The 21,778-nt window shown below is 40.9% G+C and overlaps 2 protein-coding genes across 3 annotated transcripts in view; one reads left to right on the forward strand and one right to left on the reverse strand.

Annotated features, from left to right (window-relative positions):
- LOC122682152 (putative ankyrin repeat domain-containing protein 20A3) overlaps window positions 1–21,778 on the forward strand; it is a 68,356-nt gene that overhangs the window by 2,722 nt on the left and 43,856 nt on the right. For both annotated transcript variants that reach the window (XM_043884941.1, XM_043884940.1), the window contains exons 2-8: window positions 350–464; window positions 627–800; window positions 12,768–12,874; window positions 14,377–14,514; window positions 15,772–15,839; window positions 18,354–18,387; window positions 19,501–19,570. In XM_043884941.1, coding sequence (XP_043740876.1) covers window positions 350–464; window positions 627–800; window positions 12,768–12,874; window positions 14,377–14,514; window positions 15,772–15,839; window positions 18,354–18,387; window positions 19,501–19,570 — 706 coding nt within the window. The remainder of the gene's footprint in view (window positions 1–349; window positions 465–626; window positions 801–12,767; window positions 12,875–14,376; window positions 14,515–15,771; window positions 15,840–18,353; window positions 18,388–19,500; window positions 19,571–21,778) is intronic.
- LOC122682162 (putative ankyrin repeat domain-containing protein 19) overlaps window positions 14,972–21,778 on the reverse strand; it is a 224,115-nt gene continuing 217,308 nt past the window's right edge. Inside the window, exon 7 of the mRNA XM_043884978.1 lies at window positions 14,972–15,083. Coding sequence (XP_043740913.1) covers window positions 14,980–15,083 — 104 coding nt within the window. The 3' untranslated portion in view covers window positions 14,972–14,979. The remainder of the gene's footprint in view (window positions 15,084–21,778) is intronic.

Consider the following 21,778-nt stretch of genomic DNA (forward strand, 5'->3'; position numbering starts at 1 on the left):
TCAAGGTCTCGCGCATTCTATTCAAGTAGCCTGTTCTTTCATTACTGTGTAAGAGGAGCTAAACCCACTCCAGTGTTCTCGCCTGGAGAATCCCAGGGACGGCGGAGCCTGGTGGGCTGCCGTCTATGGGGTCGCACAGAATTGGACACGACTGAAGCGACTTAGCAGCAGTAGCGGCAACAAGAGGAGCTAAACGAATAATATCCTGCTCTTTCTCCAGAAGAAAATGAAATATTTGTTTTAGAGGCATACGAGTACTATGCTGTTGAGTGTTTTCAATCACACAAAGAGTTGTTTGTTTTGAAACAGTTACACTACATTTTCCTAAGAACTTGTCTTGCTTTCGTAGGACTGCCCTCCACTTGGCCTGTGCCAATGGCCATCCCGCGGTGGTGGCCCTCCTCCTGAAGAGAAGATGCCTGCTTAACCTCTGTGACAGTGAAAACAGGACCGCGCTGATGAAGGTACGGGGCAGCGACCCGTGTCCACATGAGATGGGTGTGATTTAACTACTGAGACTAACAATGAACTGATCTCGTTGAAATAGAGGGAACTGGTGAACTTGTGGGCTATTTCCTTTGAATTCCTAGAACTCACACCCTTGTTTCTTGGCACAACGCTGACAGGCCGTAGAATGCCAAGAGGAGGAGTGCGCGACTCTCCTGCTGGAGCACGGCGCCGACCCAAACCTCACGGATGCCAATGGCAACACCGCGCTCCACCACGCTGTCTTTTGCCAGAATATATCACTCGCAGCAAAGCTGCTTTCCTATCACGCCAATATAGAAGCCAGGAACGAGGTATAGCTCAACTAACTTTATTGACAAAATATTGGCAAAGCATTTTTCTAAACTGTAGTGTTTTATTGATAACAGGATATAAATAGATAGAGTGAGTAGTGTCCAGCAGGCCCTGTTACCATGGAAACAACTCCAAAGCCAAGTCAGGGGTTGGGTGGAACATGTCAGAGCCCACAGAAAGGGCAACGCTGTCTCTCTCAGCCACCTTCTACCCCAGAAGGAAGATTTTCCCACTAGAAAGTGCTCAGGAATGGGTGGTAGGCTCAAGTCCTACAAAGAATGAAGGCCTGGGGAGAGTGAAGTGATGTGGTGGGTGGCTGCTTCCAGGGGCTCAGGGAATGGGCACAGCTGCTGGGGGAGGGATGGGGGTAGGAGGAAGGAGAACCAGTGCCCAGCAGGGGGAGCTGGGGGGTGCAAGTGGGCCAGGGAGGCAGCAGGCCTGGAGCCCTGAGCCCTCCAGGACCCCTGTTCTGAGATCCGGTGAAGTGGGTCAGGTCATGTTTGATACCAGCAAGGGCATTTACTTGTGCTGGTGACCACTTGGTTCACCAGGTACACACCTCGGGTCTCCCACACAGCCCTGGGGGGCTGCTCGGCGGGGCTGCAGCTGAGTGTGGGGAGCTGGTGATGGTGAAGCTCGGGGCTGCAGCTGAGTGTGGGGAGCTGGTGATGGTGAAGCTCGGGGCTGCAGCTGAGTGTGGGGAGCTGGTGATGGTGAAGCTCGGGGCTGCAGCTGAGTGTGGGGACCTGGTGATGCTGAAGCTGCCCCTTCTGCTCTTTCTCCTGTGGCTGCAGCCCCGCCAGGAGCTGCAGAGAGAGCTCCCCGACTCTCACAGCTGGGCTCAGTTTTCCTTGTTTGGAAGCTCCAGCCTTCCCTGAGTGAAAATATTTTGAAAGCACTTGATTGTCTACGATGTCACTTTAAATCACGATATTGCTCAAGAAGCATTAGAGGGCAAAGCGTTCTTTTTTGTGTTTATGGCAGATATTTGTGATAACACAGCAATTGTTAAAGGTAAAACTTTTTCCAAGTATTTTTCCCTTACTGAAAAAAAAAAAGTTTTTTTCTAATTAGTCTAAAATAACAGAGTAATGCAAAATTTGCCTAGAAGTAGACTTTGTCTTAAAACTCAAACAAGCATTTGACAACAGAATAGAAATGTTGCTGTTGTTAACACATTCCAATTTTATGAAAAAAATGATTTATATAAAAATGATTTCTCTCTCATTGCCCAAGGCTTCAGAGGCTAAAAGGAAAGGAAAACGAGCGAGCAGCTGAAAGACGCAGATCAGGCTGGAATTTTGGCAGTTGCGGAAATGCCAAGAAGAGGGTTTTTTTTTTTTTTTTTTATGTATTTGGCTGTGCTAGGTCTTAGTTTCAGCATGCAGGGTCTAGTTCCCTGACCGGGGATGGAACCCAGACCCCCTACACTGTGAGCGCTGAGACCCAGCCACTGGACCACCACAGAAGTCCTGAGGTTTTGGTTTTGTTGTTTTCCCCCTTCAGTTTATGTATTTTGCTAAGGTGCTTTTCAGTTTCAGGTATAATAGTTGCTATTTTGAGAAAGAGATTGAATGAGTTGGAGACTTGCCTAGGTATCAATTTTAGGAAGACTCTGCAGAAATCAGATCAGCAGTGAAAAGGTGGTGATTAAGTTGGAAAGAAGAGAGAAGAACAAATATTGAACAGAACTATTATCCTATTCTGGCAGAAACAGCCAGTTAGATAAGAGTCTAGACTCTGCTCTCAATCTAGAAGGTCTTGATGGAAAGGAAGGGGTTTATAAACAATGAGATCAGGTTGCCTTTTGTGTTTATTAGTCCCTGTTCTACCATTATTTACCCAGGAAAATTTAATTCTGTTTTGATGACTCTTGCCTCTTACACTTTTCTTTTTTCTTCAAAGCCTCAAGTAAGAGAAGGGATTGGCCATGTGGGTTAGAGATGAGACTGGAATGTTTGCTGGGCTAATTCTCAGCTAGATTGTGCTGGTGAAAACCACAATCCATTGGGAAAGTTGATAAAAAAATTTACAAACCTAGGCTGTTCCCTGAAGATTTTGATGGAATAAATCGAGGAAGGCCTGGACTTGTGTATTTAGAAATATTTCCTTGAGATTCTGATAGGATCCTTGGTGAAGAACTATGGAGTGATTAAGTATAATTTCTAGTGCACCTATCTCAAAAATAAGTAATCTATAGAAGAGTTGGAGTTTGATCAATGCTAGCTACTTCCATCAGCTCCCTCCTTTGCAGCAATATTAGCCTGACTTTTTCCTCTGCCTCTGTGATTGAGAAGTTAAAAGGAACATTTTTGGCAATATCTATTGGCTTGAGTGATATAACTCCTTTTTCTTCCAACCACTAATTATTCAGTGACACTCCAAGCGTCTTTAGAGATTTGCTCATGGCCAAGTCACTTCATCTGTAGAGTCTGACCCTTTAAGAATTTTACACCTTCTGTTACCAACCAGGTCATTAGGTCAACAATGTTTGTTACCAACAGGGTTTTCCTGACTGCGGTAACAGTAATTCATGAGCCTTCTTTTGGTGTCAGCAGGACAGACTCTTGCAGTGTGTCTGTTAGATTTGCTGAGCCCTGGCATAAGCGAGAGGACAGCTTTAAACATCAAAACCCATGAAGTTAGTCCAGATGGGGATTGTTTGAATCATTTACTTTCAGCAGTCTTAGGAACTCACTAACTATTTGGTTAATAATCTGGGAGAATTCTAGAAAGAGATTGTAGTTTTAACAAGCAGTGGAAACATTCTTCAAGTGGGAATTTTGAGTCTTGTTTTTAAATTTATTTTAATAAAATTATGAGTCAATAGCAATTTTTATTACATATTGAGACCCACTTTTCTTGTGAACCACATGATACTCAAGAAAGGAAAGCTTTCACATACAAATATTTGCTTTATACCCACCTGTTTGGAAACAGCAAAACGTTTTAAAAGCACAAATGGGCTACAGACCAAATGTGGTCCTTGGTTATGTTTAGCTTACTTACCTCCACAAGCTGAGTCAACATTTAAAATTTAGCAAACTCATGCTGATGTCTGTGTTTCAGGCTTCTCAGAGACCCAAATCTGGTCCCCCTTGAGCCCATTCTACTGTTTGGTCTGCATGTGTAGGCCTCCCCTTCTGTATGGGGCGTGTGTTTGCGGGTTTGCCAGCCTCACCTGGCTTTTTCACTTAGGTCACCAGGTTTCCCCCTGCATAAGCATTTGAGTTTCCAATTCTTGATATATAGTTTATTTTGGTAACTATTTCGAAGTTTTAAAGACAGTCTAATTAATCTATAATTGATTCCATATTTTAAAAGAATCTCTTAAGGATGGGATTGAATTTTTCAAATTAGAATTTTTAAGTTGGTTGTGGCGGTTTCACACTGAATGAGTCTCCCAGACACACAGGATTATGAGAGAGAGCGTGGGGAGAGTTCACGGAAGAGCAACTCCCCGAGAAAATGCTGAGTGCATATTTCTTGGTAACTTACCTTGTAATCCTTCACTAAGAGCCGTAAAGCAAGACAGAGACCAGAACTCTGGGATTAAGGAAGCTTCTTCCTGGAGGTCTGGAGGTCATCACATGAGAGCCGTCAAGAAAGGTCTTTGAAGATAAGCGGTGTTGTTCTGCATCAAACAGCATCTAGCTAATGCTGACCTGTCAGTTTAACTTTTTTTTTTTTTAATTTTAATTTAATTTTATTTTTTTATTCTTTGAATCAGCCATGGATTTACATGTATTCCCAATCCCGATCCCCCCTCCCACCTCCCTCTCCACCCGATTCCTCTGGGTCTTCCCAGTGCACCAGGCCAGAGCACTTGTCTCATGCATCCCACCTGGGCTGGTGATCTGTTTCACCATAGATAGTATACATGCTGTTCTTTTGAAATATCCCACCCTCACCTTCTCCCACAGAGTTCAAAAGTCTGTTCTGTATTTCTGTGTCTCTTTTTCTGTTTTGCATATAGGGTTATCGTTATCACCTTTCTAAACTCCATATATATGTGTTAGTATGCTGTAATGTTCTTTATCTTTCTGGCTTACTTCACTCTGTATAATGGGCTCCAGCTTCATCCATCTCATTAGGACTGGTTCAAATGAATTCTTTTTAATGGCTGAGTAATATTCCATGGTGTATATGTACCACAGCTTCCTTATCCATTCATCTGCTGATGGGCATCTAGGTTGCTTCCATGTCCTGGCTATTATAAACAGTGCTGCGATGAACATTGGGGTGCATGTGTCTCTTTCAGATCTGGTTTCCTCAGTGTGTATGCCCAGAAGTGGGATTGCTGGGTCATATGGCAGTTCTATTTCCAGTTTTTTAAGAAATCTCCACACTGTTTTCCATAGCGGCTGTACTAGTTTGCATTCCCACCAACAGTGTAAGAGGGTTCCCTTTTCTCCACACCCTCTCCAGCATTTATTGCTTGTAGACTTTTGGATAGCAGCCATTCTGACTGGCGTGTAATGGTACCTCATTGTGATTTTGATTTGCATTTCTCTAATTATGAGTGATGTTGAGCATCTTTTCATGTGTTTGTTAGCCATCTGTATGTCTTCTTTGGAGAAATGTCTGTTTAGTTCTTTGTCCCATTTTTTGATTGGGTCATTTATTTTTCTGGAATTGAGCTTCAGGAGTTGCTTGTATATTTTTGAGATTAATCCTTTGTCTGTTTCTTCATTTGCTATTATTTTCTCCCAATCTGACGGCTGTCTTTTCACCTTACTTATAGTTTCCTTTGTCGTGCAAAAGCTTTTAAGTTTCATTAGGTCCCATTTGTTTATTTTTGCTTTTATTTCCAATATTCTGGGAGGTGGGTCATAGAGGATCTTGCTGTGATTTATGTCGGAGAGTGTTTTGCCTATGTTCTCCTCTAGGAGTTTTATAGTTTCTGGTCTTACATTTAGATCTTTAATCCATTTTGAGTTTATTTTTGTGTATGGTGTTAGAAAGTGTTCTAGTTTCATTCTTTTACAAGTGGTTGACCAGTTTTCCCAGCACCACTTGTTAAAGAGGTTGTCTTTTTTCCATTGTATATCCTTGCCTCCTTTGTCAAAGATAAGGTGTCCATAGGTTTGTGGATTTATCTCTGGGCTTTCCATTCTGTTCCATTGATCTATATTTCTGTCTTTGTGCCAGTACCATACTGTCTTGATGACTGTGGCTTTGTAGTAGAGTCTGAAGTCAGGCAGGTTGATTCCTCCAGTTCCATTCTTCTTTCTCAAGATTTCTTTGGCTATTCGAGGTTTTTTGTATTTCCATACAAATTGTGAAATTCTTTGTTCTAGTTCTGTGAAAAATACTGTTGGTAGCTTGATAGGGATTGCATTGAATCTATAGACTGCTTTGGGTAGAATAGCCATTTTGACAATATTGATTCTTCCAATCCATGAACACGGTATGTTTCTCCATCTGTTTGTGTCCTCTTTGATTTCTTCATCAGTGTTTTATAGTTTTCTATGTATAGGTCTTTTGTTTCTTTAGGTAGATATACTCCTAAGTATTTTATTCTTTTTGTTGCAATGGTGAATGGTATTGTTTCCTTAATTTCTCTTTCTGTTTTTTCATTGTTAGTATATAGGAATGCAAGGGATTTCTGTGTGTTAATTTTATATCCTGCAACTTTACTATATTCATTGATTAGCTCTAGTAATTTTCTGGTAGAGTCTTTAGGGTTTTCTATATAGAGGATCATGTCATCTGCAAACAGTGAGAGTTTCACTTCTTCTTTTCCTATCTGGATTCCTTTTACTTCTTTTTCTGCTCTGATTGCTGTGGCCAGAACTTCCAACACTATGTTGAATAGTAGTGGTGAGAGTGGGCACCCTTGTCTTGTTCCTGATTTCAGGGGAAATGCCTTCAATTTTTCACCATTGAGGGTGATGCTTGCTGTGGGTTTGTCATATATAGCTTTTATTATGTTGAGGTATGTTCCTTCTATTCCTGCTTTTTGGAGAGTTTTAATCATAAATGAGTGTTGAATTTTGTCAAAGGCTTTCTCTGCATCTATTGAGATAATCATATGGTTTTTATCTTTCAATTTGTTAATGTGGTGTATTACATTGATTGATTTACGGATATTAAAGAATCCTTGCATTCCTGGGATAAAGCCCACTTGGTCATGGTGTATGATTTTTTTAATATGTTGTTGGATTCTGTTTGCTAGTATTTTGTTAAGGATTTTTGCATCTATATTCATCAGTGATATTGGCCTGTAGTTTTCTTTTTTTTGTGGCATCTTTGTCTGGTTTTGGAATTAGGGTGATGGTGGCCTCATAGAATGAGTTTGGAAGCTTACCTTCATCTGCAATTTTCTGGAAGAGTTTGAGTAAGATAGGTGTTAGCTCTTCTCTAAATTTTTGGTAGAATTCAGCTGTGAAGCCATCTGGTCCCGGGCTTTTGTTTGCTGGCAGATTTTTGATTACAGTTTCGATTTCCTTGCTTGTGATGGGTCTGTTAAGATCTTCTATTTCTTCCTGGTTCAGTTTTGGAAAGTTATACTTTTCTAAGAATTTGTCCATTTCATCCAAGTTGTCCATTTTATTGGCATAGAGCTGCTGGTAGTAGTCTCTTATGATCCTTTGTATTTCAGTGTTGTCTGTTGTGATCTCTCCATTTTCATTTCTAATTTTGTTGATTTGGTTCTTCTCCCTTTGTTTCTTAATGAGTCTTGCTAATGGTTTGTCAATTTTGTTTATTTTTTCAAAAAACCAGCTTTTAGCTTTGTTGATTTTTGCTATGGTCTCTTTAGTTTCTTTTGCATTTATTTCTGCCCTGATTTTTAAGATTTCTTTCCTTCTGCTAACTCTGGGGTTCTTCATTTCTTCCTTCTCTAATTGCTTTAGGTGTAGAGTTAGGTTATTTATTTGGTTTTTTTCTTGTTTCTTGATGTAAGCCTGTAATGCTATGAACCTTCCCCTTAGCACTGCTTTTACAGTGTCCCATAGGTTTTGGGTTGTTGTGTTTTCATTTTCATTCATTTCTATACATATTTTGATTTCTTTTTTGATTTCTTCTATGATTTGTTGGTTATTCAGAAGCGTGTTATTTAGCCTCCATATGTTTGAAGTTTTAACAATTTTTTTCCTGTAATTGAGATCTAATCTTACTGCACTGTGGTCAGAAAAGATGACTGGAATGATTTCAATTTTTTTGAATTTTCCAAGACCCGATTTATGGCCCAGGATGTGATCTATTCTGGAGAATGTTCCGTGTGCACTTGAGAAAAAGGTGAAGTTGATTGTTTTGGGGTGAAATGTCCTATAAATATCAATTAGGTCTAGCTGGTCCATTGTGTCATTTAAGGTTTGTGTTTCCTTGTTAATTTTCTGTTTAGTTGATCTATCCATAGTTGTGAGTGGGGTATTAAAGTCTCCCACTATTATTGTGTTACTATTAATTTCCTCTTTCATACTCGTTAGTGTTTGCCGTACATATTGCGGTGCTCCTATGTTGGGTGCATATATATTTATAATTGTTATATCTTCTTCTTGGATTGATCCTTTGATCATTATGTAGTGTCCTTCTTTGTCTCTTTTCACATCCTTTATTTGAAAGTCTATTTTATCTGATATGAGTATTGCGACTCCTGCTTTCTTTTGGTCTCCGTTTGCATGAAATATTTTTTTCCAGCCCTTCACTTTTAGTCTGTATGTGTCTCTTGTTTTGAGGTGGGTGTCCTGTAGACAGCATATATAGGGGTCTTGTTTTTGTATCCATTCAGCCAATCTTTGTCTTTTGGTTGGGGCATTCAACCCATTTACATTTAAGGTAATTATTGATAGGTGTGGTCCCGTTGCCATTTACTTTGTTGTTTTGGGTTCACGTTTATACAACCTTTCTGCATTTCCTGTCTAGAGAAGATCCTTTAGCATTTGTTGAAGAGCTGGTTTGGTGGTGCTGAATTCTCTCAGCTTTTGCTTGTCTGTAAAGCTTTTGAATTCTCCTTCATATCTGAATGAGATCCTTGCTGGATACAGTAATCTAGGTTGTAGGTTATTCTCTTTCATTACTTTCAGTACGTCCTGCCATTCCCTTCTGGCCTGGAGGGTTTCTATTGATAGATCAGCTGTTATCCTTATGGGAATCCCTTTGTGTGTTATTTGTTGTTTTTCCCTTGCTGCTTTTAATATTTGTTCTTTGTGTTTGATCTTTGTTAATTTGATTAATATGTGTCTTGGGGTGTTTCACCTTGGGTTTATCCTGTTTGGGACTCTCTGGGTTTCTTGGACTTGGGTGGCTATTTCCTTCCCCATTTTAGGGAAGTTTTCAGCTATTATCTCCTCGAGTATTTTCTCATGGCCTTTCTTTTTGTCTTCTTCTTCTGGAACTCCTATGATTCGAATGTTGGGGCGTTTCACAGTGTCCCATAGGTCCCTGAGGTTGTCCTCATTTCTTTTGATCCTTTTTTCTTTTTTCCTCTCTGCTTCATTTATTTCCACTATTTTATCTTCTACCTCACTTATCCTATCTTCTGCCTCCGTTATTCTACTCTTGATTCCCTCCAAAGTGTTTTTGATCTCATTCATTGCATTATTCATTTTTAATTGACTCTTTTTTATTTCTTCTAGGTCTTTATTAAACAGTTCTTGCATCTTTTCAATCTTTGTTTCCAGGCTATTTATCTGTAACTCCATTTTGTTTTCAAGATTTTGGATCATTTTTATTATCATTATTCTAAATTCTTTTTCAGGTAGATTCCCTATCTCCTCCTCTTTTGTTTGACTTGGTGGGCATTTTTCATGTTCCTTTACCTGTTGGGTATTTCTTTGCCTTTTCATCTTGTTTAGATTGCTGTATCTGGAGTGGGCTTTCTGTATTCTGGAGGTCTGTGGTTCCTTTTTGTTGTGGAGGATTAACCCAGTGGGTGGGGTTAGACGATTGGCTTGTCAAGATTTCCTGGTTAGGGAAGCGTGCGTCAGTGTTCTGGTGCGTGGAACTTGATTTCTTCTCTTTGGAGAGCAATGGAGTGCCCAGTAATGAGTTTTGAGATGGGTCTATGTGTTAGGTGTGACCTTGGGCAGCCTGTATGTTGATGTTCAGGGCTATGTTCCTGCGTTGCTGGAGAATTTGCGTGGTATGTCTTGCTCTAAAACTTATTGGCTCTTGGGTGGTGGTTGGTTTCAGTGTAGGTGTGAAGGCTTTTGGACAGTCACTTATTACTTAAAGTTCCATGTAGTCAGGAGTTTTCTGGTGTTCTCAGGTTTTGGGCTTAAGTCTCCTGCCTCTGGATTTCAGTTTTATTCTTCCTGTAGTCTCAGGACTTCTCCAACTATACAGCACTGATAAGAAAACTTCTAGGTTAATGGCTAAAAGATTCTCCCCCGTTAGGGACACCCAGAGAGGTTCACAGAGTTACATGAAGAAGAGGAGAGGGAGGAGGGAGATAGAGATGAGCAGGAGGAGAAAAAGGGGGACTCAAGAGGGGAGAGACAGATCTACGCAGCTGTCTGTTCCCAGAGTGTTCTCCGTAGCCCAGTCACCTACAAAGATTCATAGAATTGGATTGGGAAGAGAAGGGGAAAGGAGGAAATAGAGGTGTTCTGAGGTAGAAAACAGAGAGTCAAGATTGGGAGAGAATAATCTTCGGTTTAAAAATAGGGCTTCTCTTCTTCTTTTTTTTTTTTTTGTAAGGTTATAGTGTATTGAAAATGAAAATTAAGGAGTAGTAGAGGAGTACTAGAGGACTTTAAAAGAAATAAGAGAAAAAGAAAAATAGAAAATAGAAGAGAAGAAGGAAAGAAAAAAAAAGAAGAAAAAAGAAAAAAAAAAGAAAGAAAAAGAAAAAAAAAAAAAAGAAAGAAAGAAAAAAAAAAATTTTTTTTTTCCCCCCCTAATTAAAAAATCGTAGAAGTCTATGGAAATGAAAGTTAAGGAGTAATGGGGGAGTAATAGGGGATTTTAAAGGAAAATAAAAGAGAAAAAATAAAAAATAAAAAAAGGAAAAAAAAAGAAAAAAAAAAAGAGAAAAATGTAAAATTGTATCTAGGAGTTTCTCTGGAGCTGTTGCGGTCACTGTGGGTTCCGCTCAGTTTCAGATAGCTCCTCGTTCCAGCTTACGCTTCTCGATATCTACAGGCCTCTTCCGGTGTAGTCAACGTTTCCTAGAGGGATTTTAATCTGTTGCACCAGTCACTTCTGAAGCGGTTCCCTTTGTTTATTTGGCTTCTGTTTGCCGGTCTCTTCAGAGCCTCATTTCCGCCCTGACACAGGCGGGCGGAGGTGGACTCTTACTCAGGTAGCTAGTTCCGTCGCGCTGCCGGGAGGGGCTGGCGCTATGGGAACGGGCTTGGGCTGCGGGGTCGGGCTGGCGCTGCCGGGAGGGGCTGACGCTGCTTTCTCCGTCTGCGCTGCTCAGGCTCCCGGCTGCTCTATATGGAGCGCGCCCCGCGCTGCGCAAGGCTCCAGCCCTTGGGTGTTCCACAAAAGCGCGGAGCGAAAAGCTGCGCCTGCTCTCTGTGCCTTTCCCGTCAGAGCGGTCCAGGCAGCCAGGGGCTTGGTGGGTGCACTCTCCCCAAGTGTGGCGCGCCCCCTCCCTTCCACGGACCCAGTTTCAGTTTCCTCTGGCGCCAGTCGGGTGCGCGCGCCTTCTGCCCTCCGCGTCCCCAGCCCCAGTCCCCACCCGCGCTGGTCGGGTGCCTGCGCCCTGTGTCTCGCCGCGACCTTCCCCTACCCCCTGCCTCCTGCCTCCGGCGGGGCTGGGCCGGTCCGCAGCCTGCGAGCTCCTCTCTGGACCCTCTCGGTCTCTTTGTTCTGCGAGCGGCCGGCAGTGTGTTTGGGCCGGTTAATTTACTCTCTCTCTTTTGGTCTCCCACAGTTCAAGTTGGCAACTCACAGAAGCTCCCTCGGATTGTCCTCAGGGCTCTCAGGCCTGGACCCTACCCCAAGCAATGCCGCCTAAGAGTTCCCGGGACGGATCTCCGTCCTTAGCTCTTTTGTCTCACTTTTTATCTTTTATATTTTGTCCTACCTCCTTTCGAAGACAATGGGCTGCTTTTCTGGGCGCCTGATGACCTCAGCTAGCGATCAGAAGTTGTTTCGCGAAGTTTGCTCTGTGTTCAGTTATTCTTTTGATGAATTTGTAGGAGAGAAAGTGATCTCCCCGTCCTACTCCTCCGCCATCTTGGCTCCTCCCTCCTGTCAGTTTAACTTAAGGGCGGGGGAAGGAACAAGCAAAGGAGAATGAATAAGATTAAATTTCAAGAGACTTTGCTGAGAAAGCCGATAAACATGGTGCCCACAGTTGTTTTTTTGGAAGAAAAGAAAACAACCTTTCTCTTTGCATGTTCATGTAGAGGATAACATTCCCATTAGAATGTCTGTAAACCTCATGAGGTTACTCTTGGTCATCCTTGGATAGGTTATGCATGCTACAGATAATATGATGTATTCCTGCCTCAGCATTGCTCCTAAAATATGCAGCTACTAAATCAAGTAGCTAATTGATTCTCTCTGGAGGAGTGTTGAGACTGGTAATAGAGCAAGTAAATACTACAATATTCCTGATAAATACTATGATAGAAGCAAAGATCCTTGGAACCAGTAAATGTTGAAAGTGAGTTTTAGAGAATGACTCTGTGGTTCATCTTTGGAAGAGGGAGAGGAGGAGCATTTTATTCTTTCCCTTTTCAAAAGACGTATTTGGCTGCACTGGGTCTAGTTGTGGCAGGTGGGATCTTGCGTTTCGGCACTTGGACTCTAGTTCCCTGACCAGGGATGGAACCTGGACCCCCTGCTTGGGAGCTCAAATCTTAGCCCCTGGACCCCCAGGGAAGGCCAGGAGGAGGAGCATCTTGAAGAGATAGAAGGTGCGTCGGGGGAAGAGGAGGAGGGGCTCCCGTTTATTTGCTTTCTGAATTATATGTTTAAGTTCAGAGAATCTATTGCATGATTCTCAGTTCAGTTTAGAAATAGGTTAACTGGGTACATTCGAAATGGTTTTTCCTGTTTTACAGGATGACCTCACACCACTATTATTGGCCATAAGTGAAAGGAAACAGCAAATGGTGGAATTTTTAGTAAAGAAAGAAGCAAATGTACACGCGGTTGATAAGATGAAAAGGTACAGTTGTTCTTTTTCTTTTGAAAAACCTTAGTGCTGTTCTTGGGTGCTAACATCAAGATAAAGATTAAATTAATAAGGTTTCATTTGTGATCAACACTTCATCAGTTAGGTAGAAAACCAATTATTCTGACTGGGAGTCGTGAAAAACTATATAGCAGAGATATATAGCAGGATTCATATTCCTTTATAATACTGAGTGATGTCATATGCAACCTGTTCTTTTTTCTGGTTGATCTTGTAGGAGCTGAGGGATTTCATACTAGTTTCATTAGCTTTATACAATATGGATTCTGCTTTTTAGTTTACCTTATGACAGTATCGAATTTCTTAATTCTTTTATAATGATTGTTTAACCTCTACTTCGTGTATATTTTTCCTTAAAAGATGCATACTAAACATAAAGGACTTGATTTTGTCTTTTGGGTGACTCTTTGCTTTCAATTACTTTCTTTGAAAAATACTCATGTTATTAGATTGCAGAAGAGTCCTTCACAGTTTAGTGACTGAACAACAACAAAAAGTGGTTAGTAATCACTGTCACCAGATACTGTGGGCTCATCAGTTTTTATCTTTTTTTATTTCTAGTACATTTTGATGTTTTCATTCTAAATGAAGGTAGAAGGAAGAATGATAGGTTTAATTGGATAAACAGTTGCTTCAACAAAGATAAGTCAGAGGTGGATGATACAGATGAAAATGATGGGCTTTAGATTCAGACTGGGTTCAGCTCCTAGCTTTCCTCCCTGTTAGGGTTGTGACCTTGGGCACATTACTTATCATCAGCAAATAAGTTTCCTGATACAAAAGGGCAAATAGTAATGCGTCCTTCAAAGGTGGCTGTGCGTAGACATAGTATTTCATTTAGTGAAGAGCACATGCTTGTCCCCATCATTAAGTGCCACGGTGACTATTTTTATTTCCATTATTGTTAATATTTTTGTTTTAAGCCAGCAAATAGCCTTTGCTTAACCCACCCTCTAGCTGACTTTGAAGCATAATATATCAGACTAAGGAGGAAATGGGGGATTCGTTCCTTAAATAGTCACCTGCCTCAGATAAGTGACCTCAGCACAGTTTCTTGTCCGTCAAGGACTTTGATATTATTTTTGAAAAGCATCTATTTATTTGACTGCGTGTGGTCTTAGTCGTGGGAACTCTCAGTTACAGCATGTGGGATGAAGTTCCCTGTCCAGGGATGGAACCTGGGCCCCCTGCCTTGGGAGCCTGGAGTCATAGCCCCTGGTCCACCAGGGAAGTCCCCATCAGGGACTTTTGAAATAGTAAGTGCTGCTATGTGCCATCCCAGTGGGACAGGAGGCTGCTTTTCCGTCGCTTCATTTTAGCCTTGGAGGTCATTTACAAGGATGTACACTTGAGCGTGTAAATGGTCAGTTCTTCATGGGAGGGCAAGATGTTACCTTGGTAAAGCACATCAAACGAGCTGTTTCTGTGAGTTCACTCAGCTTCCTGAGGGTGACGTCGTCTCTCTGTTGTTGTAGAACCGCCCTCATCCTTGCTGTCAGTTACGAGTCTATGAGTGTCGTCAGCCTTCTCCTGCAGCGAGGTGCTGACGTCTTTTCTCAAGATGTCTTTGGACGGACTGCAGAAGAATATGCTGCTCTGAGTGGTTTTAATATGTAAGTGTCCACATTAAAACGCCCGTGATCACTAAACTGCCGCCAAAAAGAATTTTCACTGTCACTTGTTACATGACCAGTGAGAGTTTTCTGTTCGGTGCAGGCAGCTTCTATCCTGTGGGGGCACCTTTCCTTGGGTCATAGGTTCCCTGTCGTCCTTCCCAGAGTAGTGGGTGTCAGCTTGCCTGAGATTCCATAGTTACATGGAGGGTTGGCCCCCTCATGGGGTCTGTTTCCTGCAACAATGAAAATCTTCCAAAGGATTTATCTGCCTCAACCGTAAATGTTTTCTGAGTCTGTCTCACAAGGAACCCATTCACCAGAACTCCTTAAATCTCAAGTAAGTTAGTTCAGAGAGGAATTGAGAGAGGTAAGCCCTGCCTGGGACTTGCCAGTATCCACTGTAAGAGTAGGGTTATGTCTTCCACGTGCATCAGAGATGAACATGGAGATTAAGCATCATTGTCAGAAGGATCTGCTGGTTGAGAGTTTGAGCAGGTAGAGAAGGGAGAGTAGTGGTCCAGGCCAGGTCTTGATTGTGATTAGTTTTCTGTGCTTGGTGTGATTAGCTGCAATAATGGGGGATAGTTATGTTACCTAATGTAGTGAGTTCATATTTTATAAATAAATGTAGGTACAAATTACATCAGAGCTGAGATTCCCTAAATTACAAAGCACAGAGAACACTAATCACCATAATTAATAACAGTTTCCTGAAACCCTTGAATGCTAAACATATAAGAAAACACACATTGGTTTTACTTGGAATTCCAAAGTAGTTCCAACAATAACGATCAAGAGCAAATTATTCCATTCTTTGACTGTTTCTGCAAGCATTTTGGGGATATATTATCTCATTACCTCCTCTTAATCCCCTTGTGAAATAAGGCAGTAAGATCCCAGTTGTGGAGAGGATGACTTTGAACTCAAGAGAAGCAATTCTCTCGGAACAAAGAGCAGTTGGTTACAGAGCTAGGATTTGCGAGTTGGAAAGAGTTTTCATATGCCAAGCTAAATCTAGTTAATCTGCTGAGCTCTATTGCCCTCAGTTCATGACTACTTCATCTTCCTTTTCTTTCTCCTTTAAATACATGCTAAGTAAAACTTGGTAGAACTTAGAAACTTGAAATGTATGGGACAATTGTAGTTTTGATATTATCGCTGACATTGTCTGAAATAATCTAAGAATTTAACATAGTTGGTAGTTTTTTTTCCTATTAGTGTTAAAATATTATTTATCACATTTTTAACACATAGCATTTGCCAACTGATCTCTGAATATAAAGAAAAGAGGCCGAAAACTCCTCCCGAAAAGAGCAACCCAGGTACGTCATCTGATAATAATGAATTACTCTTGGTGATTCTACCATAGATAAAGTAGGAGTGAGGAAATTTCAATAATCAAAGAACTATGATAAAATTAGTGTAAATTGCATGTGTGTTGTTAAATGAATTTCTTAATAGTCTAGTCTTCAGAATTGTTAAAGAAGTTAATTGTAGGTAATTTAACATCAGAGACAGTATTGTCTGAGAAGCATTCCATGTGTTTAATTACAGCCCCTAAAATCCTGTATTAGATTTTTATGTACATTACAAAAAGTGTTTAAGTTAGTATGATATATATTTCATCTGTAATCCTATTATAGCAAATTGACTTCTTGTAAAAGTGGAGCTTTAATTTTTACAAATAGTTTGCATTTAGTGAATGAGTAGTTATTACTTACTGTGTAGTGATTGGTCTCATTAAAAAAGTTATCATCGTTTAAACTGGGAACCTCAACAGTCCCTTCCTGGTAGGATAAGAAGTGATAAACAAGAAGAGCTGCAGTGCTGAACCAGTGTGCAGCATACCAGGAAGAGATTACTTTCGGAAGATACCTTCCAATAGTACAGATCAGAAAAGCGATGCCTAGTTGAGAAGCACCGGTTATTTTGCCTATTGTATGAACAAGGTCTCTATTACCAATTTTATTCCTCACAGATCCAAAAAGAGTGAGATAGGTTGACTTCATTAGAAGCAGATGTTTTCTTCTGTGTGTTGGATACTTGTCATGATAGTATAGTTTTGTAAGAACACCATGTTCTGTTGCCATTATTTAAAAGATGATCATAATAGATTTTCAAATAGATCAACTTGGGACTCTGCAGATTCTAATAAAAGAACCAACACACTTCACATGAGCAAAAACACCACCATGTCCCCTCGATGTGACATCCAGCACATTGTACAAGCTGTCTGAGAACACCTTTAAACCTAGTTCACCTCTGTCTAATCAAAGGGGGCTTCCCAGGGGGCTCAGCAGTAAGGAATCCGCCTGCCAATGCCAGAGGTACAGGTTCCAGCCCTGGATCGGGAAGAGCTCCTGGAGAAGGAAATGGCAACCCACTCCAGTATTCTTGCCTGGGGAGTCCCATGGACAGAAGAGCCTGGTGAGCTACAGTCCATCGGGTCACAGAGAGGCAGACACGACTCAGTGACTGAACAGCAACAACATCCACCAAAGAACTTCTCTAGGTTGGTTTTACACGTTAGAGGAGATACAGAGATGACATAGAGTCTTGGTCTTCAGCATGCTCAGAATAGAATAGAGTTGTCCCTGGTTAATTTCTATAGTTTTTGAAACAGACTTTTCAAAGAAGACATTCTTATTTATTTGTTCATTTGTTCACCAAAGAGATAACTTTCCAGTGTCTTTTGTGTCCTAAGCCTTGTTCTGGGTCACAGGGTGCAGACATGTAAACGTCACTGCCCCTGCCCTCCAGGCTCGAGGTTGCAGCGCTCCCCTCCCCGTGGAGTCACTGCACGTGAGTCATCCCTCCAGCATCAGATCATGACGACACACGTGAAACGTTGTCCAACAGCACCAGAGTCCATAGCTTCCTCTCTCCTTCCCTCCCTCCCCTTGTTCATCAGCTTAGGGTCTGATGACGAATGCCTTCCAAGCTGAAAAAGCATGATTTCTACCAACCTTTGCCATATAATGGGGAGGATTGATGTAATGATAGCCCTCAGTAGAACACAGCACTGTTTGGACCATCCTGCTCTAGGTGGTCCAGATACTCTTGAACAATGGAAGGTGATAGTCTCAAGAGATTATCCTTTTCACATTTATTAGTATGTACACATAGATATTTAAAACATTAAAAATGCTCAGCCTCCGTGTACCCTGCAGCATGCTCACCACTACAAGTCCAGTCCCCATCCTCACCACCCAGTTGACCCCCTTTACCCATTTACCCTCCCCCACCTCCCTGTCAAGAGATTATCCTTGCTAAACCTGGAATCACTACATCTTTCATACTTCTCTTGCATTTGGAAAGAGGGCCAGGAAGACTTTGTTTCCTATGTTTTACCACGCTCTGAAGTTCAGCGCCTCTAGACCATGCTTCCTTGTGATAGGGCATTTTCATCCTGAACTGAAGAGCCAGAGAATTTGTGTTATGTCCCAGCAAGACACCTGTAGGCTCTGTTCACTGCTCCAGGGAATGGAAGTCCAGAAATCCTGTGCTGTTCAAGTGTGCTATTGTCAGTTTATAGTACTGATTCTATTAACGGTGTAGTATCATTTTCTGTCAGTCTCCTAGAGGTTGGTTAGGATTATGGTCCTTGTATCAACAGTTCTTTCTTTTTCTGTTCTGCCTTTGATGACCATAAAGGAGAGGAGTGGTTCTCAGGCATTAATGGCCCATGAGTATAGTACAATCACTATTCCCTCTAGTGTGGTCTCCAGGTGTGGTTCCAAAGGAATACTTTTAAACAAAACATCAGTCTTGAGGTTTTAATAGTCTGTATTTTTCTTTTGTTGATTTAAAATGTGTCTTCCTTTTTTCTTTAATAGTGGATACGAGTTCTGAAGAAGACTCTTTAAGCAGGTAGGATTTGATGGATTCTTAAAACTTGTATGTGTTACTAGGAGAACACAGAGAGAAGAGAAGCTACTGTTTGTTGAGCGTCCTGCTCTGGGTCAGAGACTTCATCATGTGCGCAACGTCTGTGACCTCATGGAGTCATCAGAGCAGCGTTGTAAATCACTGTGTCCTGCTTTGCTTAATTAGGCAACTGTGGTTCGGGAGGTTGATGAATTGACCCATGATTCCATGGTTAAAATGAGTTGACCTGTGATTTGACAGCTGGCCTGCCTGACTCCAACATCCACTCTCGTGTCCCTCAGCAGAAATTGAGAAGTACCCGGGTAGCATATAAGTGAAACATATAAATTAGTTCTTTGACTTGTGTCCATTTTCAGTTTTAGACATTGCCGGGGACTCCTATATCCCCTTTACAGTAAAGGGAGGAATGGGGCCTTCTCCATAAGTGATTCCCCTGCTGAAGGACGAAGACTGCCATTTTTGATGGACAGAGATTAGTCTCTGAACCAGGGACAGACAATGGAGAAGGAACAGCATATCCTTCTGCTTTAAGTCGTCAGGTTTATTCCACTTTGGGCAAACAAAAGTTATGTCAGTCCATCAATTAGATTTTCAGTTCAGCTATTAGGACTTGGTGAAAACATATTATTTTCAGGCTCTGCCAATATATTGGCTGTCAGTCTTTGTTAATGGAAACTAAGAATGAGGCTTACCTAGATATGTCATAGGTTGGGAGAGATGGAAGCAGAAATGGGTAACTAACATCTTTTTTGGAGACTTCTCTGGGGGTGCAGTGGTTAAGATGGTTAATAAGACTTCTTCCAATGCCGGTGGTGTGCGTTCAATCTCCAGTCAGAGGAACTGAGATCCCACATGCCTTGGGGTCAAAGAGCCAAAACATAAGACAGAAGCAACATGGCAACAAATTCAATAAAGACTTTAAAAATGGTCCACATCAAAATATCTAAAAAAAAAATGTTTGAAAACAGAGGCCAAATTTTAATTATGTCAAGAAACTTCGTTTACTGCATAGATAGCCAGACGTTCACTTGCTTTTTTTTTCTTCATTTAAAGAAATGAACTCACTCATTTTTGTTGTATGTTTATGCTCTAAAGGTTTTCCAACAAACCTGGTGCTGACTCATGGCCTCCGTCAGATGATGAAGTCTTAGATTTTGAGACCAAGGTACAGTGCACTCTTGTGAAATCAGTTTCCGTACTCTGAATTTATCTTCATGTAGTATTTACTCTTAAATTCAGCAATGGTGTCCCTCTCACTGTTTTATGTTTATAATGGAACGTTCTTCAGAGCAAACTATTTTATAGAAATATGACTGGTGTTTTTTTTGTTCATTTTTAACTTTGATGAATAATGAAAGTGGGGTGAAGAAAACAACGGGCTGGAAAATAGAGTGACAGGAAAATTATATTGGAAAAGCTTTCCCACAATGAAGGAACTATGTATTTTGGTCAAGGATAAAGACTCTTACTGTGAATTTTAAACCATAAGGACATGACTTTTGCAATACTCACAGTGCAATACTCAGACAGTCAAGAATCTGCCTACAATGGTGGAGACCTGGGTTCGATCCCTGGGTTGGGAAGATCCCCTGGAGAACAGCTGCCCACTCCAGTGTTCTGGCTTGGAGAATTCCATGGACCGTAGAGTCCATGGAGTTGCAAAGATTCGGACACGACTGATCGACTTTCCCTTCATAGAAGCAGAGACTTTTAATAACCGTGAGATAAAACTGCAACTCGGGATTTTTTTTTCTATTGTATTTTTAAAAAGACCTACCCCGTGTCCTGTGTCACATGCTAAGCCTTCAGATTTCAGACGTTTTGTGTTATTGTGATTTAAGTGTTCATCTTAGAGCCCCGTGTCAGTGTAAGCTAGTGGGGTTCAGGAAACAGTTGTGCATCTCCTGGAGCATGTAGCATAGGTCTCGAGTGTAAGAACTGTGTTAATAGTTATTGAATGTGAATAAATGAAGAGACAAACGGTATCCTATGTAATGTTACAGGTAATATAGTTCAGTTGCATTAGGTCCTAATTTTTGACTTTTTCGCCCCATCTTGTGTTCCATTAAATGTTTCTTTTCAAGCCATACATTCTCCCCAGAATTTTGATTACCAATTCTTTTTCCCAGTGAATAGTTAGGAATATTTCTTAATCAATTTTTCTCTCTCTCATGGAATACTTTACAACATTCAGGTAGTGACAGATGACCATGTGTGGCTAATCAAATGACACTTTTTATAGTGGCAAAATTGAACTCTAATACGGTAGTATTTATAAACAAAAAGTTTTGGAGTAATACAGATTGCTATGTTAGGGATATATTATGAACAAAAGCCTCTGTCTTAAGTATATGTTTTATAGACAACATATGTTGATATTTTCATAAAATTTGCAGAACAATATAGATGCGTAATTTATATATTAATAAAAGCATACAAAACAGAGGCTTTGTTCATAGTATATCCTTAAGAATACTGATGTATTACTGATCTATTGTATATACATTTTAAGTGTACGTGTTTTTCCACAAGCCTTATTATGCTTATTTTATTCCCTTAAGTTTGTACTTGACTAGGAATGTCTCTCTCTGCTTTCTTTTCCTCCCCCACCTTTTTTGCTTTTTTTTACTGTTAACCTAATTTTTCCTTGCAGAATACTTTCCTTCAGTGTCTATTCTTTAAGTCCATCTCTCTCTGCCTCTGTTGTGAACATTTTTGATCATGGCTTTCTGTTTAGTGTGTTTGTGGCTTTCATTCATGATCATTTCCCTACAGGTTTACTCTTGCTCTTTCTCCCTTTTTCTTCGAAGGAGCCGAATTGAAACAATCATTTGCCTTTAGCTGTTCAACAAACAGAATAGAAGTAGCTTATCCTGTTTGTACTTGTAACCTATCTAAATAAGGTTCTACTAAAATCTAAACTTTCATATTTCCCTTCCCAAGTGATAATTCATGCATGTAGAAATCAGGCAAGCAAATTTCAGAATATAGCGATTAATTTAAATGTCTTAGTTCTTCAGTAGTGCTCTAAACTCCCAGGGATAATTTTTTTTTTTCTAGAACATTTTGGTAGAGAAAATAATCTGGTGGGTGTCATAGTATTTGTAGAGCAGTCAATTGGGGTAAGGAGAGGAACATCTGGGGTTTCTGATGTCATCTGTCATAATGCTTACCCCATGAGAAGGTTCAGTTGAGTCGCTCAGTCGTATCTGACTCTTTGCGACCCCATGAATCGCAGCATGCCAGGCCTCCCTGACCATCACCAACTCCTGGAATTTACTCAAATTCACGTCCATCGAGTCAGTGATGCCATCCAACCATCTCATCTTCTGTTGTCCCCTTCTCCTCCTGCCCCCGATCTTTCCCAGCATCA

The sequence above is a fragment of the Cervus elaphus genome, chromosome 23 (assembly GCF_910594005.1).
Source record: "Cervus elaphus chromosome 23, mCerEla1.1, whole genome shotgun sequence".
NCBI classification, from domain to species: Eukaryota; Metazoa; Chordata; class Mammalia; order Artiodactyla; family Cervidae; genus Cervus; species Cervus elaphus.